Source organism: Clavelina lepadiformis, chromosome 8 (genome assembly GCF_947623445.1).
Source record: "Clavelina lepadiformis chromosome 8, kaClaLepa1.1, whole genome shotgun sequence".
Taxonomy (NCBI): Eukaryota; Metazoa; Chordata; class Ascidiacea; order Aplousobranchia; family Clavelinidae; genus Clavelina; species Clavelina lepadiformis.
The window spans coordinates 18,622,501-18,638,821 of NC_135247.1; the positions used below are offsets into that span (position 1 = coordinate 18,622,501).

At 37.0% G+C, this 16,321-nt stretch overlaps 1 protein-coding gene across 1 annotated transcript; it reads left to right on the forward strand.

Annotated features, from left to right (window-relative positions):
• Positions 1-639: 639 nt before the first annotated feature.
• LOC143468459 (uncharacterized) lies at positions 640-15,817 on the forward strand. The gene is made up of 36 exons (XM_076965685.1): positions 640-705; positions 915-999; positions 1,114-1,260; positions 1,487-1,705; positions 1,855-1,995; positions 2,088-2,264; positions 2,395-2,592; positions 2,734-2,919; positions 3,119-3,336; positions 3,444-3,573; positions 3,668-3,796; positions 3,873-3,952; positions 4,142-4,277; positions 7,034-7,179; positions 7,259-7,382; positions 7,464-7,588; positions 7,741-7,942; positions 8,020-8,176; positions 8,435-8,582; positions 8,728-8,905; positions 8,987-9,142; positions 9,315-9,485; positions 10,118-10,300; positions 10,449-10,628; positions 10,931-11,110; positions 12,468-12,662; positions 12,735-12,917; positions 13,007-13,165; positions 13,344-13,511; positions 13,654-14,031; positions 14,159-14,272; positions 14,404-14,589; positions 14,795-14,907; positions 15,033-15,147; positions 15,242-15,430; positions 15,524-15,817. The coding sequence occupies exons 1-36, from the start codon at positions 655-657 to the stop codon at positions 15,721-15,723; spliced, it is 5,847 nt and encodes a 1,948-aa protein (XP_076821800.1). The 5' UTR covers positions 640-654; the 3' UTR covers positions 15,724-15,817.
• The last annotated feature ends 504 nt before the right edge of the window (positions 15,818-16,321 follow it).

The window sequence follows — 16,321 nt, forward strand, 5'->3', positions numbered from 1 at the left end:
TGAGACGATTGATTGGTTCGAAGTAATTACATAGTGCTTCATGTACGTATATCGTATACTACTCTACTTAATACAAATGTTAGTTTGTAGGAAGTTTTGATACCCACGTACACTGGGATCGTTTTCACATCAACGGTGAATCGTTTCAGCGCTCATGGTCACTAAAATCAACCACAATCTACTTTTAAGACCCAGACCAGCATTTATATTGACTTACAGCAAGTCCCCAAAACAATGGCTGGAAAGAGAAAGAAAAGAAAGAGATTAAAGAGGTTAAAAGCCTTAAACTGGAAAACTTGTGAGAAATAGTCTTATATGCAAACAACTATAATACAATAATAAACGTTATACGTTAGTAATGAAGTTCGTCACAAATTGTAAGTTGTACACAATTGTAAGTTTCGTATCATGTAAGCAAACGTGAAACCAATTCCAGCCTCTTGACGCAAAACCAAATGTTATTTACTCCAAAGCTTACCGTAGGCATGAGCTCCGGTCACTCACCACTACAAGTTGTTGTCGACGTTGCACAGTTTAAAAAACAACGACTCGAAACAAAGTGACGTCAGATGAAGGAAGCTACCGGATGTACTTCGTCTAGGAACGAGGCAATTCAGTCAACTTGGTTTGTTTTGCACGAATGGTTGGTTTCACATGTGCCTTTGTGTCTTGAATGAGCTTTCAACATTAATAGATATCAACAGGGTTCGTTTGAGCTATTGCCGTTTAGCTATGTTTTAGTTATAGCAGTTTATTTCCAGTTTAATTACAGATCAGCACCGATTTGTGAAGGTGATTGATGAATGTTATTTTATAAACAGAAATCTGTGGCAAAATCTTTAGTTATGTGGGTTGTTTCTTTTTTCGCTCCAGGCAATTAGACAAACGCTTATAAGATTCACTTAATACTACAGAAAGAAACTTTAGTTTCGGAAAACATGGAGATCGAGTTTTGTCAAGTTTATGCAGTAATCGTTTTGCTTTCAACAACTTACCAAAGTAAACTAGTATTTCATATGTTATTGTATTAGTCAAAGATAATAAAGTTAGTAAAAAATTACATGTTTTTTGAAGCCATTTTTGATTATGCTACAAATAATTCTTGTTTCAAAGTCTCAGCTCAGTGTCCAAGACGAAACCAAACAAAGGCAGATGCTGTAGGACGACCTTGTCGTAAGCCCTGTTCATCACAAGCTCAGTGCAAAGATGGAAAAATATGTCGCTGTGATCACGAATGTGGAACGTCTTGCATCAATATGAGTAAGTTATAATGTGTTCCTGATAAAGCAGTAATGTAAAAATTTATGATTTGTGCTTACAGCAAAGTTAAGAAAGCAAAGTTATTTTAACATGTACAGTATTTACGGTCATGGAATTCTTTTCCTTTTGCTTTGAAACAATTCAACAAGTATTCGTGCAATGTTATGGAGTTATACAGTTGAAAAATAACAACAGAAGTTTACATAATATTTAACATTATTTATAGATAACTTTTGCGGTCTACCATCGGTGATACCAAATATGGCAAGAGTTCGCGTTTATCGAAGACTCTCGAACGGATCACTCGTATTGAAACCCTCGGCACCTTACCAGTATGATGATATGGCTGAGTATGAGTGTTTGCCTGGTTACCGTTTAGAAAGATCTCAAAATTTTAACTTATGCCATGGAAGGAAAAGTTGGACTAGATTGGCGGTTTGTGCTCGTAAGTGAATGTCAATAAACATCAAAGATAAAGTCGTTCAAAGCGAGTCATTATGAAGCATTTTATGATATGTTGCTGTAACTAAACCATTTGCTATTATCTCAAAAATAACAAGATTGTTGAACATAAACTTGTTACTTTGATTTCAGGAAGTTGCCGCAGGTTTGACGAAAAAAAAGTTTTGCAAAATCTCATGATATGCGGAACAAATTGTGTGACAAGTTCAGACTGCACAGAAGACATGAGTTGTATGTGTGATGGGTATTGTGGTAGGACTTGCGTGAACCCAGGTGATATATTTACACATAATAATATCAATCATCTTTATTTTTATGTAACTTTCATTGACTAAGTGTTATATTTCAAATCTTACTGTCCTAAGATATCAATTGCGGGGAAGCCCCACCATCCACACACGCTTCAATCAAATATGACGGAGAAGGATTTCAACGAAGAGCTTACTACCGGTGTGACGTCGGATTTTATCCTCAATCCGGAGATTTAACAAGGAAATGCACAGGAGGAGGAACCTGGAGTGGAAGATTGATCAACTGCGCTCGTGAGTAATATGCCAAGGTCATGTTGACAAATCAACCTTATAGTTTAAACGTTTTTTAGGAACAAAAATTATCAATTTTAACGTCACAAACATGGTTTTTGAATTATTCCAATTTGCTAAATCGTTATAGTTACAACTTGTGGTGATCCATTGCCGTCAATTCGATCGATGGGTGGCGACATTGTGCAGGATCAGCATGGCCCATATTTGGTTGGACACCAAGTGACGTTTCAGTGCTCTCCAGGGCAACGGTTTCTAGGAGACAGCGTTCAAACGTGCATGGAAGACGGACAGTGGAGTGGATTAAACGCAATTTGCGATTTGATTGGTGAATGAACCTTTTGCTGACTTGGAAAATATTTATAATATGCCTTGTTGGAGTTTTCATGCAATGCCTTAAACTGAAAAGAGTTATAACTGAGACTGAATTATAGCAGAGTAGTTGTAATATGTCGTGGTTTTTATTTAGATGATGAATCAAGATGTCCGCATCCTGGAGTTCCAATAAACGGTAATCTCTTGACAAGGAGCAATTTCACGGTGGGAGCGATGATTGAGTTTGAATGTGATGAAGGATACTCGATGATTGGAGATCGACAACAAGAATGTTTTTACTTCCTACAGTGGAGCGATGGTGGTGCTCCAAAATGCATAGGTGTCGTAAGGAGCTCATCGTAATAACAAAAGTGTAAACTGTATCTTTATATATCCGATAAAGTTTAGAATATTATTAAGTCTCTCAATCTGGAAAAGAAGGGCGCGCAATAGAGTACGTACTAATTGGTGCGTGTTCGAAGTTCAAAAGCTACAGAAAAGTTTCGTTTTCTTAACGTATGAAACTGTGCTTTTTTCAGACCCTCGATACCCTGCCAGCAATTCAGCTCCTTTACGTCGACTTCAAGGAAATCTGGAAACAACCGAAGATCTCGTCCACAACCACAGCCTGGGTCATTCATTATCATCAACATCAACAATATTGCATGAAACAATCTTTGTTATTGATATTTCTAAAGATGTCAGTGATGAAACTCTTAGAGTTTCCCTGAATTTTGCTGAGAAACTTGTAATTGAGGTTGGTAAACATTTACACGTTTTTAAAGTAGGCCTAAATAATTTCTATCTTGTATATAGACGAGCATCAAATTATTTGTGCAAACAAATTCATTTTTTAATTTACAGGCAAGCAGAGACAACTACTTGAAATGCGCCATCATTGTTTTTGCCTCAGGATCCAAAGTTGTCCTGAGGTTTGCTTCAGTTCCTACACAAGAAGTAATTCAATCGCTGAGAAGTATTTTAGCAGACAGAGGTAAAGGAGAAAGAGAAGTTGAAACAAAAATTGCATTGCTTATAAAATGAGCTTAAAATAATAAAAAATGTTATCAACTCGTGATTTGGCGCAGAAAAGTTCGTGCAAAATGTTGGTGAATTGAGAAACACTGCGGAGGGTTTGCGAAAATTACGGGAAGTCTATTCAAGCATCGCACAAAACATTTCGGAAAACATGAGGAATATTTTCTTGTTTATCAATGGTAGAAGGAGTATATGTGTGTCATCAACTCAGTTATACTCAAGAATTTAGTTACAGATTGTTTTTCATTTTTCAAGGTCAACATTTTCCAGGACTGATTTCCCCAAAAATCGTGATGCAAGATTTTATAGATGGATTGTCAAAAAATTTGCCAAACGTACTTTTGTGTGGATTTCATCTACAAGCTTTTAATTTAATAAATAATATGTTTGAATTTTCAGGAGCTTTATAAAAGTCAACACTTAAACATAAATGTTTCGATATTTCATGTTTTGGGTTTACCTAACTTTTTTTTGGTTTGAATTTTGTTCACATTTTACACCAGGAATGACGCAATATGTTTTAGATTTACGTAATAGCATTTGGATCAAATGTTCATGAAAGTTCCGCCTATGACGAACTCCAATCCCTAACTTATCCCAGACACTTACTTTTGGTCAACCCAACTTCCACTGAAGTACCCGATACTTTTAAGGGCCAAGGTTAGTTCTAATTTAGCAGTTCAATTGTAAAGGTTATTACTCAGTTCTACTGAAATATTTTTAAACGAGAAAAGTTCAACATGTGGTTAAAATTTGAAACAAATTTGAAAATCATCATAACAATTTAAAACAGTGTTTCCCAAACTTTTTTCCGATAACGTCCCCCTGGACAACTTACTGACTATCAAACGCCCATTTAACAAAAAAGTAACAACAAATTTACTGTCCATTCGAGAAGCAAGGAAAAAGCACATGCACGCTTGCAAAACCAGCACTAAAATTAGCCTGAAATTTTTACAATTACTCGACGTACGATGGGTCAATTTTGACAACTAAAACATTTCTGACACGGCAGGAAATTCCTCTTTCGAACTGTGTAATCGTGTTTCTTTAACTACGTCGATAAGCAAATAAATCGAACGTTTGCAAGCCTAGCTCAAGCCATCAAAACTAAATAGCAGGGATTATTACATCATCCACCATTCAAGTCAAACAAAGCTTTTGTTACATCATAAACATGTTGTTACATAACACTCGTAAATCTCCTCGTCTCACTATGTCCAGGCGGTTTCTTCTGTTGTCCAGCAGCATTGTGACGGCACTGAAGTACGCTCTAATAAGTATGAGCTGGGAAATGCAATGAAAAAATTTTTACCCGGCCCCACACGTGAGGATATTTCACTTTAATTCCGCGTTTCAGCCAAAATGATTGATACGAGATATGGAATTTTGGTTTGAGTTCAAAATCATTTTGCCAGAATCCCTTGCTCGGAAATATTAATGAATAGGTCGATTATCCAGTCAGGAATCTCCAATTGTATTACATCCTGAAACCGAACTTCCATGTCTTCATGCAATTCCTTAATATACTTGCTGTATGTCTCAACATCAACATTAGAAATACCTTTGTCACTGATAGCAAGTTGTTGCAAGCTGGAAAACTGGAAGAATTGCGTCTAGCTAAATTTCGTCCGTACAACCCAAGCTTATTTTTAAATCCACACAGTGCTGATTTTACCTTGATTAGATTTACCTCGTTACCCTTAAGGAATAGGTTCAATTCGTTAAATTTGGAAAATATATCTGACAAGTATGCGATATCAATTCATAGCAATAATTTCTTTGGCAAGGCCAGGGTGACAGCTTTCCAAGAATTCCACAACAGTATCTATCAGTGTGTAAAATCGAGCAAGGCAGCTCCCCTTGGAGAGCCATCTTACTCCCGTGTGTAGAAGTAAGCGCTCAAGGGCCTCGTTGTTCTCTTTACAGAATTGCTTAAACAAGCGTGTGTTAAGTCCACGAGCTTTAATCTTATTTACTGCCTTGATGACAGTCTTCAATGAGAGGTTAAGACGACCACTGATATTCTTGGCCACCAAATGCTGCCAATGAATCACACAATGAATTGTAAGCACGTTTGGATTCGCTGCTTTAAGGAATGCCATGAAGCCACGGTAACGGTTCTCATAGATGGGGCGCCGTCAGTTGCACACACTATGATATTGGTAACTGGAATTTGTTTTTTTTCGAGATAGGTTTTAACTTTTTGAAATACTGTCTCACCCCGAGTATCTGAATCCAGTGTTAAAGCGATTGCCAACTCTTCATGTAAAACTCCATCATTCACAAAACGAACATACCCAAGTAATAGAGACTCATCCAGTTGTAAACGGAATTCTGTATTCCTGATGACGCTGCACAAGCTATCTTCTATATCGGTGGCCATCTCATCCACTCGTCTCTGAACAGTATTGTTACTCAGAGGAATAGATTTAATAACTGCAGAAGAGGCCTTGTGATGCAAAACGGTGTCTAAAACTTCCTTCACTGATGGCAAGATCAATTCTTCGCCGATCGTGTGCGGCTTGCCTTTTCTTGCAATCATCAAAGACAAATTGTAAGACGCATATTATCCATAATTACTTGTATGGGAAAGGTTTGAAAACATATTGCCAACAGTTTTCCGTTTTTTGAAATTGTCCCGGACCATTTGAAAAAATGTTGCACTCTTGGCTACTTTATCTGGGTGAATTTTCGTTAAATGCTCTGAAAGTCTGGACGGCTTCATCGCTTCATTAGAAAACACTTTAGAGCACAGCAAACACATTGGCTGTGATTTGAAATTTGGGGCTGAAATTAATCCATACTGGAGATAACTTGAGCTGTATTGCCTGCATTTTCGTTTGACTGAACTCATTATTTAGCACTCTAATGACTGAATAAAATAACTATACCTAGGTACGGGCTCACTAACTAAAATCTAAGAATATTGCTATTCACAATCACACTAACTTCCTCGTTGCTTAAATGCACTTTGGCATATGCAACATGAGAAAAAACGCAAGATTATTATGACGCAATACTGTTGGAATTCGTCCATTAACGTAACAATAAGAATAGTGAGACCAATAAATGTATTTTATTTTAATATTAACCGAAAATTCTCAGACTATGAAACCGAACACACGAAAGGAAAATAAGTAAATCGAAGCATAAAACTGTTATACAAACAGCGCAAATGTTTACTTCGGCACTGTTCTTGTTACTGCCCAATTTATTATCTGCGCCCCCCAATCGCCCATTAAGTAGCCAGCGCCCACTTTGGGAACCACTGATTTAAAACATGGACTAAAATAAATATTTTCAAACCACTGTCTAATTTTGCTACAGTCAAAATCAGTTCAACCATCAGGTTTCAAATTAGTTGAAAGACAATGAAATATGATTTAAACAAGACTAACAAAAAGCTTCCATAGACTTTTGTCAATGCGGAACATCTGGAGATGTTGGAAATGTGAAGAAAAGAGCAAGTATTGGCAGAGTTGTAAAAGGAACAGAAGCAAATTTGGCTGCTTGGCCTTGGCAAGTTCTAATAGCCGAAAATCGGGCAAGAGTTTCAGATGTAAGCTTGATTATTTACATATATAGCTTTAACACTCGGCTATAATTTTGAGTTTACCTAAAAGATGTACCGTTTGTAGACATATCGCCGTGTGAGAGGCGGTGGGTCTTTAATCAACCATAGATGGGTTCTCACAGCTGCTCATGTCTTTCATGGCTTGGCAAGACCAAGAGATTGGGCGCACAATATCTTGCTTACGTTTGGTTGGTTGAATGTCATTGAAAGATTGTTTTGTAAAACAACAAAGCGTTGATTAAGTTTGCTGTGTAACAATTTTTTCAAAGGAATTCGACAGTTACCGGAAAGCGATCAATCTCAGCTTTCTTCACATGTACAAGTTTTTCGAACAGAGAAGATTTATGAGCACGAAAACTTTTCCATCAACACATTTGATTACGACATAGCTTTGGTAATTTTTGTTTAATCAAATAGCATTAGAAGTTTGATGAAACCAGAATATGTTGCAACTGAAAAGTGTTTCAAAATAAGAGCTATATCTTATATGTTTGAAATCAACTTTTTCTGAAAACACTGAAGAAAAAAATCGATATGTTGCAACAGGTTCTTGTAGGCAGAGAATTGAAGCAACTTGGCTTGTACTGGCAGCAAACTGGAAATGCAGGTTGGGTGAATTATACGTCATATGTGAGACCAGTGTGCTTGCCATGCATGGATGGAAATTGCGTCAGTGAATATTTGGAGAGAAATGAAAGGACGTTGTTTGGGAGAAAGATTTCAGGAAGTGATAAATGCAAAACTGAAGGTAGGTCACGTACAATTGCAGAAAATATATTTTTTGAAATGATTTTGTCCGTAAATTGAAGCTTAAATTTGTTTTAGGCGACTGGTTGATCGAAAAAGGAGAACTTGAAAGAAAGTCTGTTCTAACAGTCATTACTGGTTTTGGTGAAACAAGGATTCGCAATCCATCGGATTTTGATTTTAAAGTTTCGAAATTTTTAAACCAAGCACTAATTCAACTTTATGGCGATGAAAGGTGATCCAAAGTAGATTTCATTTCTCAGCCGCTTGATCCGATTGTCGAGAAATGAAAATATGACAAATGAGGTCGCTTGTAGAGCTTTTTATATAAGAAAGAAAACAATAACTATGACTGTGACTGCGACTGTCATTGTGACTGTGGCTGTTACTGTGACTCTGTAAACTATGAAAAAATATGAGATCACTTTGCTTGTAGAGATTTTGAAACACAAAACGGTTTACGAATTGTTAGATTTAATTCATGAATTTTCAGGTGCAATCGAAGTATTGCACAAATGAGAAAACAAGGTTTACCGGAAGGAATTACGTTTACTGACCAAATGATTTGTGGAATTGGGGGAAACCCTGATATTATAACTGATGCATGTAAAGGAGACAGCGGCGGACCACTTGTACGAGAGGTGGGCGAAGCTGAAACAGAGATTTGCTGAAGCTCAATTATAGCAAATTTTAAGTTATTATGAGGTTTTTTTTAAATTTAAGGAGGATTATCTGAATTAAATGCAAGTTTACATGATATTTATTACGTTTGAATTTAATTTACAGTTCAAAAAAAATGTTATTGGCAAAGGATGTTGGATACAAATTGGAATTGTGAGCTGGGGTTGGGGATGTGGATCAACATACACAGAAAACGGCATAAAATACCAGTTTCCAGGCTACTACACAAGCGTAGCTCCGCTAATGCCCTGGATTTCTGAAATACAACAACGAACAGAATCAGGTTCTGTTCCCATTAGTCGAAAAATTGTAATTTACCAAATAAAAACAAACGTTTACAAAAATTACTTTAAATATTTACTAGAATTTTCTCATCTTGACTCATTCTGTCGTGCTGATCTTTGCCAAGTGGAGGAAGGAAGAACCTGCAGGAAACCTTGTGAGAATGATGCAGATTGTAGAGGAACATTGAAGAGATGTGTTTGTGATGACTTTTGTGGAATGTCTTGTATTAATCCAAGTAACAGTTTGGTGAAAGCAAAATAGTTGTACTGTAGTAGAAAACCGATAACGGGACATTCATTACGTTTGCAAGTAATCGAAACTTTTTATTGGCAAAGTCTAAGCAATATTGGTCCAGTTTTTTACACGTTTTCGGCTTTACAATAACCTTTCATCTGTTTCTCAATTAGAAGCTCCTTGTGATGATTGGGATACATTCAGCAATGGGACAATCGAAGGCGACAGAACTTATGGCGATACAGTTTATTACACTTGCAATGATGGATTCATTCTGAAAGGAACAAGAAACAGGACATGTAGATCCGACAAAAAATGGACGGGAACAGCACCAACTTGCTTGGGTAAAAATGGCTGTGTCGAGATTTACATGTAAGCGCATTTATGCAGTTACCTTTCAAGGAACTTTCCCAAATTGAACCAGATCTGACAAGGAATATATACCATGTCCATTTATATCGCGATGGATCGTATATAATGTAAAACTAAATATATGAGTTATGTTTGCATGATATTAACTTCTACTTTAAGTTGTAGAAGCTTCCTAATTTCATTCATTTCTACAACATAATCAAATGCTTTATCAATTTGTTCAATAAAACATCTATATACGCTTGCATTAGAAAGTTAGTTTATTTTGCTACGATTTATAAATGTAAATACCGTACATTGTTTTACAAAAAATTAATTTACGAATTTATTGTTTTGGAGTTCATTGTTTAACGTTTTAAGTCTTTTTTTGTATATATTGTAAAAACACATGCAAACAAATGCTTGGTTAATTTTCATGACAAGAGTGTGTGCAACTAACAATTTATTAACGGTTCTAACAAAGCAATAGCCCGTTGCTGCACATAATAACTAAGTCAGGGGCTTCTCTTGCTCTTGACGAACAAATAAGTAAGATAGTATATACGTCATTTACACTTGCGGGTTACTTAGTTTTGTGTTAAAACAATTTCATTATTGTAAACAGAGTTAGAATGCGACGTACCCAGAGCTCCAAGCTTCGGTTTTGTTGAACCTCCAAGCTTTAGCAGAGTGGCATTGGATGAGATCATAACGTACTCTTGTGGTCGAAGATATCGACTGGTTGGTATCTCAAGGGCAACTTGCAAAGAAGACCGAACGTTCACTTCCCCACCACCACGTTGCGACGGTAACTATTGTTAAGATAAAAAGTGTAATGTTGTATTTTGGAAATGCAATATGTGTTGAAGGGATGATAAATGAACATTTAAAAGGAAAAAATATGTGTTTAAAATGTTGTGCTTTTATCAATCACATCCAATTAAACACTTTTCCAGAAATAACCTGTCCACGCCGAACCACACCTGCAGACGCCAGACCAAGTTCATTCAAGTCGCGATGGCTGGTAGATGATGTTCTAAGTTACACTTGCGATGTTGGGTATAGCTTGAGAGGAAATCCTTCATCAACCTGTCTAGTTAGTGGAAGTTGGTCAAATGATTTACCCAATTGCCGCAGTGAGCAATTTATTGTACTTTTGTCATCTTATTATTATTCTATTGTCACATTTGTACTAAGACGTAAATTTACTCAGATATAAAGAAGTTTCATCTCATTGTAAACACATTGTCACACTATTTGGAGAAAAAGTGATTACCAAGAATTGCCATTTCTACCTTCTAATATAGCATAGCATTGTAACATAATTAATTCTGCAGAAATACAACTTTACAGAAATACCGTTTCACAATTACTGTGAGTTATTACCAACACTCTGAAATATCACATAAAACTCATAATGTGCACGTTGATATTTCAGTACGACGATGTGTACACCGACATGTTCCAGAACATTCTACAGCTAATCCTAATAAAAGTCAATGGGTTTATGGCGACAGAGTCACTTACACATGTGATCGTGGCTACGAGTTGTCAGGAACGGCTGAATCACGCTGCACGTCAAGTGGTCGTTGGTCTGATCCTCCACCTACTTGCACAAGTAAGTTGGGAGCAAGATCATGTTGAAACCATTTTACGAGTTGCTTTTAAACGGTGCTGAACAATACAATCTCATTTTCGCAACCATTCTCCCAAACAAGATTTCAAACTAATAATATTCCGCGGAACATTTTTCCGAAAACTTCGGAATTGGTAAAATTGCGAAAATTATAAAATTTTGATGTTTGAAACCTTCGATGACGTCATTCGGGATTTTATCGTTTTGAAAATAGGAGGAGTGGTTTGAGTAATTCAATGCGCTGTCCTTGCTTAACGCGACTGCTACAGACAAAGCGGGTTACTGTAGAATAGGTAATGTGCTCATAAAAAATGAACAGTTAGCTTGACAAAATAAAATAATTGTATATCCGGGAAATATTTGAACTAAATTCACTGATTCCGTGTTTGAAACAAGCGATAAATATATTTGAGTCTTGAAATTTTACGTTGCAATATTTTCTTGTTTACCAGCAACAGGCTGCCAGGGTGATCGTTATTCTGGTTTTAATTTCTACGAGAGTGTTAGTATAGAAATCCATAGTTCAAGGTTTTTGCTTGAAAAATGTGTAGTTTGTCGGTAAAAACATGAGTTTTGCGAATTGCTTTATAACAATAACAAATGTGAATACAAACAACAATTAAGTACAGCTCAAGCCAACGAAAAGGCACCCACAAAACTTAAAACCAACTTAAGATGTAATTTACGTTTCTATGCCAGATAAAGTCACCAGTTTAAACAACCATATTTTCATAGCATCAACTATTACTTTCAGGAAAACTGAATTGTGAAGTAAATTTTAAGGCACAACGTTTTTACTGATCTGTTTTTCTCTAATCACGTTTCGCATCAAGTCCCATTTTGCTGGAAATTTATATCAAACTAATTAATCCGATTATGAAATTTCAGTTAAGATATATATATTATTTAATATTTATTATTTATTATTTATTAACGTATGAAACTGTGCTTTTTTCAAATCTTCTATATCTTGTCAGCAAACTTCTTTTATGTTTGAATTTTGTTCACATTTGACACCAGAAATGACGCAATATGTTTTAGATTTACGTAATAGCATATATACATAACTATACATAGCTCCAATTTGCTTGCGTAAGATCGGCTACGTCGAGATTTACATTTAAGCGCATTTATGTAGTTATCTTTCAAGGAACTTTCACAAATTGTTTTTGATGAAAACGTTGGAATAATTCAAAATCAGTAATAAGAGTCTTTACTAAATTGCGTTGGCGAATTCGCCCACTTTCTTCAAAACTCAAACTTTGATTACGACGATGAATGATTGAATGAACGATGATTTCAGAAGGAATGTATGTAACTTGAATAAATGCATTCTTAGGCCTTGATTGCTTGGTGCCTACTGCGCCAACCGATGGATCCGTTTCCCCGTCATCGGGCAACAGAGTGTTATTGGATGGGACAATTACTTACTCATGCGATCCAGGTTACTTCATGAAAAATCAGCTATCTGGGACGTTGAAAGCAACTTGTCTGAGAAGCGGGAATTGGAATCGACCAACCCCTGTCTGTGAAGGTAGCCTACTTATAAGAAACCTGTGTTGTCAAGAGGCTTTCATATTATGCTGTAATACTTAAACCTGTGCAGAGAGTCGATGTATTGTTCCTCAAACACCGGCTCACGGAACCTTGTCAAGAGCTACTGGGGAAAAAGTCCCCGCAGACAGAAGTGTTTCATTTACATGCGATGAAGGCTATACGATGATCGGACAACCAACCATATATTGCCGACGCTCCGGAACTTGGTCAAATGAGTTTCCTGAGTGTGTGGGTTAGTAAAAGGTTTACTTGGCATGTCATTGCTGCATGTAAGATGCAAATTATTCTTTACTTTTTTGACAAACACTTTTCAACGTTTAGAACGACAATGCACTGACTCCGGAGAGTGTCATTTTCCTTTCGTCTACAAAGGAAGAACCTACAAGTCATGCATTGAATCTAAAATTGGTCTTGCTGACTGGTGTTCCTTGACTGCAGAATATGACGATGAATGGGACAGATGTGACAAGTCTTGTCCGTGTGCGTGTTACTTTGATTGTGGTTAAGCATTAACATTTAACGAGCTCCACCGCTTTCGACACACTTTGGCGACATTATCTTTAAAAACATGTTTTTCCATTGAACCTCTTCATGGTTGCATGGTTTCCCAACAACGTTTGGTTTTGTTTTTATACCGTAATACTGTGAATTATTTTAGCTGGGTGGACTGGCTGGGGCGGATGGGGCTCGTGTTCAAAAACTTGTGGCAGAGGTCAACAAATCAAGCGAAGAACTTGCCAAAACCCACAAGGTGGTGCGATATGTGAGGGAGAGGCAACAGAAAGCAGGGAATGTTTCACTCAACCTTGTCTCAATGGTGGAGTTGGTGAGTGTCAGACTATTTCAAAACCTGTTTTGCTTTGGTTATAAACAGCTTTCAAGTTATGCAGAAATCCGAGATGAATGAAAGGCTGATAACAAAAATTTTGAATTAAAAAAAAATTTGCACTCAATGCTTTCATGTGTAGAGCTGACAACGGTGAACAACAAGATATACAGGCTGTATCAGGAAGCGTTAAACCACGTGGATGCAGCTGCAAGGTGCGCTCAATTGCCTGGACGGCTGGCGACACTGAAAACCGAAAGGATCTTTGAAACACTCATGAAACTTCTACAAAATCACGGGGTTTACCACATTGGTTTGAATAAATTGAGCGGAACATGGCGGTACTCAGATGGAAGCCGAGTACCTCTGCCGGGGGAACAAAGCTTTCAACGTTGGGGCAGCAACCAGCCTGAAACTTACAATAACGGAAAAAATTGCGGTGTGGTGTATACGAATCCTCATCGGTTCTGGTACAACGTTAATTGCCAGACCATCAGGCATCTTTTCATATGCGAAGTCGGTAAGATGCTTGGCAAGGGTTTATTGATTCTTTTCAGCTCTAAAATAAACCTCCTGACGAATCACAGAGAAAGACATTACAAATCATTTTGGCTGAATCCAAGTTTAAAGTAGTAATTTTTTCACAGACATCGATCTATGTAGCAGTTCTCCTTGCTTGAATGGCGGAACTTGCCGAAATACAGAGACCTCTTTTGTATGTGACTGCGTAGAACCATACTCGGGAGATACTTGCGAAAATGGTAGATAAACTTTTCTTCTGCTAGTTGCACGTATAACATGGAATGCCTACTCAAATGCATCTGAGCAGTAAAACAACAAAAATTATTTACATAGAGTCAATTTTAATTTAAATTTGTGTATTTGTACGAAGTTATCCGTTGCGATCGCCCTCAAGTGCCAGCATCCATAGAAATCTCCGGAGGAAGCCACGATAGTTACGTTCAAGGAACGACCATTTCGTTTGAATGCAAAAATCGAAATGAGTTTTTGACCGGAAGCAAGGAAATGACGTGCACAGAACATGGGACTTGGAACAAAAACTCTCCAACTTCTTGCAGTAAGAAATTAATATACTCTGTGATGAAGGCGGCAAAAATAGGCGAGTTTTCAAAATGCTTATCCTAGTTCAGTATTCTAATCATCGTGTATTTATATATTATATAAGATCATTACAATCATATACTTGCTTCTAAAATACTTCCGTGTTCACATTAGTGGCGGAAGCTTTTTCAAATATTTCTTCCGCACTTCTTCATTTGCAGGCTTTGATCCATGCAGCAGTTTCCCATGCAAAAATGGCGGTACTTGCCACCGCAGTGGTCGTAGCTATTTGTGCGTTTGCTTGGGCAGTGCTTATGGGACGAATTGTGAAAATGTTAACTTTTACATATAGCTCTGGTTTTATGTACATGCTGCATCAACGAAAAAGAACGCACTAGAGATGAATTTAGTGCGGCTTAAACTTTCCTTATTTAACTACCATTACATGACTGTTTTACAGTTAACGACCCGTGTAGTATAAATCCTTGTGATAACGATGGAACTTGTAAAGAAGATGGTAACAGTTATATTTGTGAATGCACGCCACAGTGGACCGGAAACCTGTGTCGACAAAGTAATTTCTTTCACCGTAATTATAGGCCGCACATCTGTCCTGGTTAATCCTTGTTGCATTATATAATACCTATACTGCTTACTTTGGTTCGCAGAGGTACCGATTTGCCCTCCATTAGTTGCCCCTACAAACGGTTCCATGTACCAGGCGAGCAGATCGGAAATCGGTCGTCCCGGCTCCCTTGTAGGTTTTGAATGTGATACCGGCTTTACGTTACAAGGAGAAAGTTTCTTGCGATGCTTGGACAGCTTGGAATGGAACCATCAACCACCAGTTTGTCAAGGTAATGTTATTTAAAGTTCTCTGTTATTAAAGGTTATCAGTCCGGAAATTTTTCATCTCAAATACAATTGATATGACCATCCATTTCCAACAGCGAAAGGTTGCCGAATTTTTGGCCCTACCATACCAGCGGGCATAGAAATTGTTGACTGGCATCTATTTGAATATGAGATTGGAGCAACACTTCAAGTGCGATGCGAAGACAGACTTCAGACCTTGAACAACAATCCTGTTCTGACCTGTACACCCGGAAACAGATGGGATCCACTAATTTATAACTATAAATGTTCTTAAAATATTCTATAATAACTGTAAAAGTACATACAGTTAAGATAGTCGTATAGTCCATGTTACATGTGATATTTCAATAAACGAGTTTTCAGTTTAAGTCTTTTTAAAATCAAAGTGGGAGAACAGGCCACAAAAAGAAAACCGTTTTATCAACAGGACAAATAAATTGCTTCACATGATGTGTTCTATCTGTGAACTTACAGTGATTGAAAAACTACTGGAAAATTGAATGAAATGAAAATAGAAAAAATTTATTATGAGACAGTAAATCACTGTAACAAAGATTGCCAACCATGTCAAGCCGCCATCACGAGACTTGATACGCGTAATTTCGAACTAAAGAAAAAGATAAATGAAAGTAAGGTTTAAAGTTCAAGTGTAACAATTTTCATTGAACTATGTCTAACAGAAAACTGCCTGGTCTAAGTGCAAATTAATATTCCGAGCATTTTAGTTGTAATTGTCAAATACGAATTCACAAATAAAAAGGTCGCCTAAAACTAATTAACATCACGTGTTTGAGCCAAAATACTGCGTAATAATAGAAAGTGAGCGTCGCAGCAACCACACAGAATTGCAATTGCTATAGTCCCATCTGTCA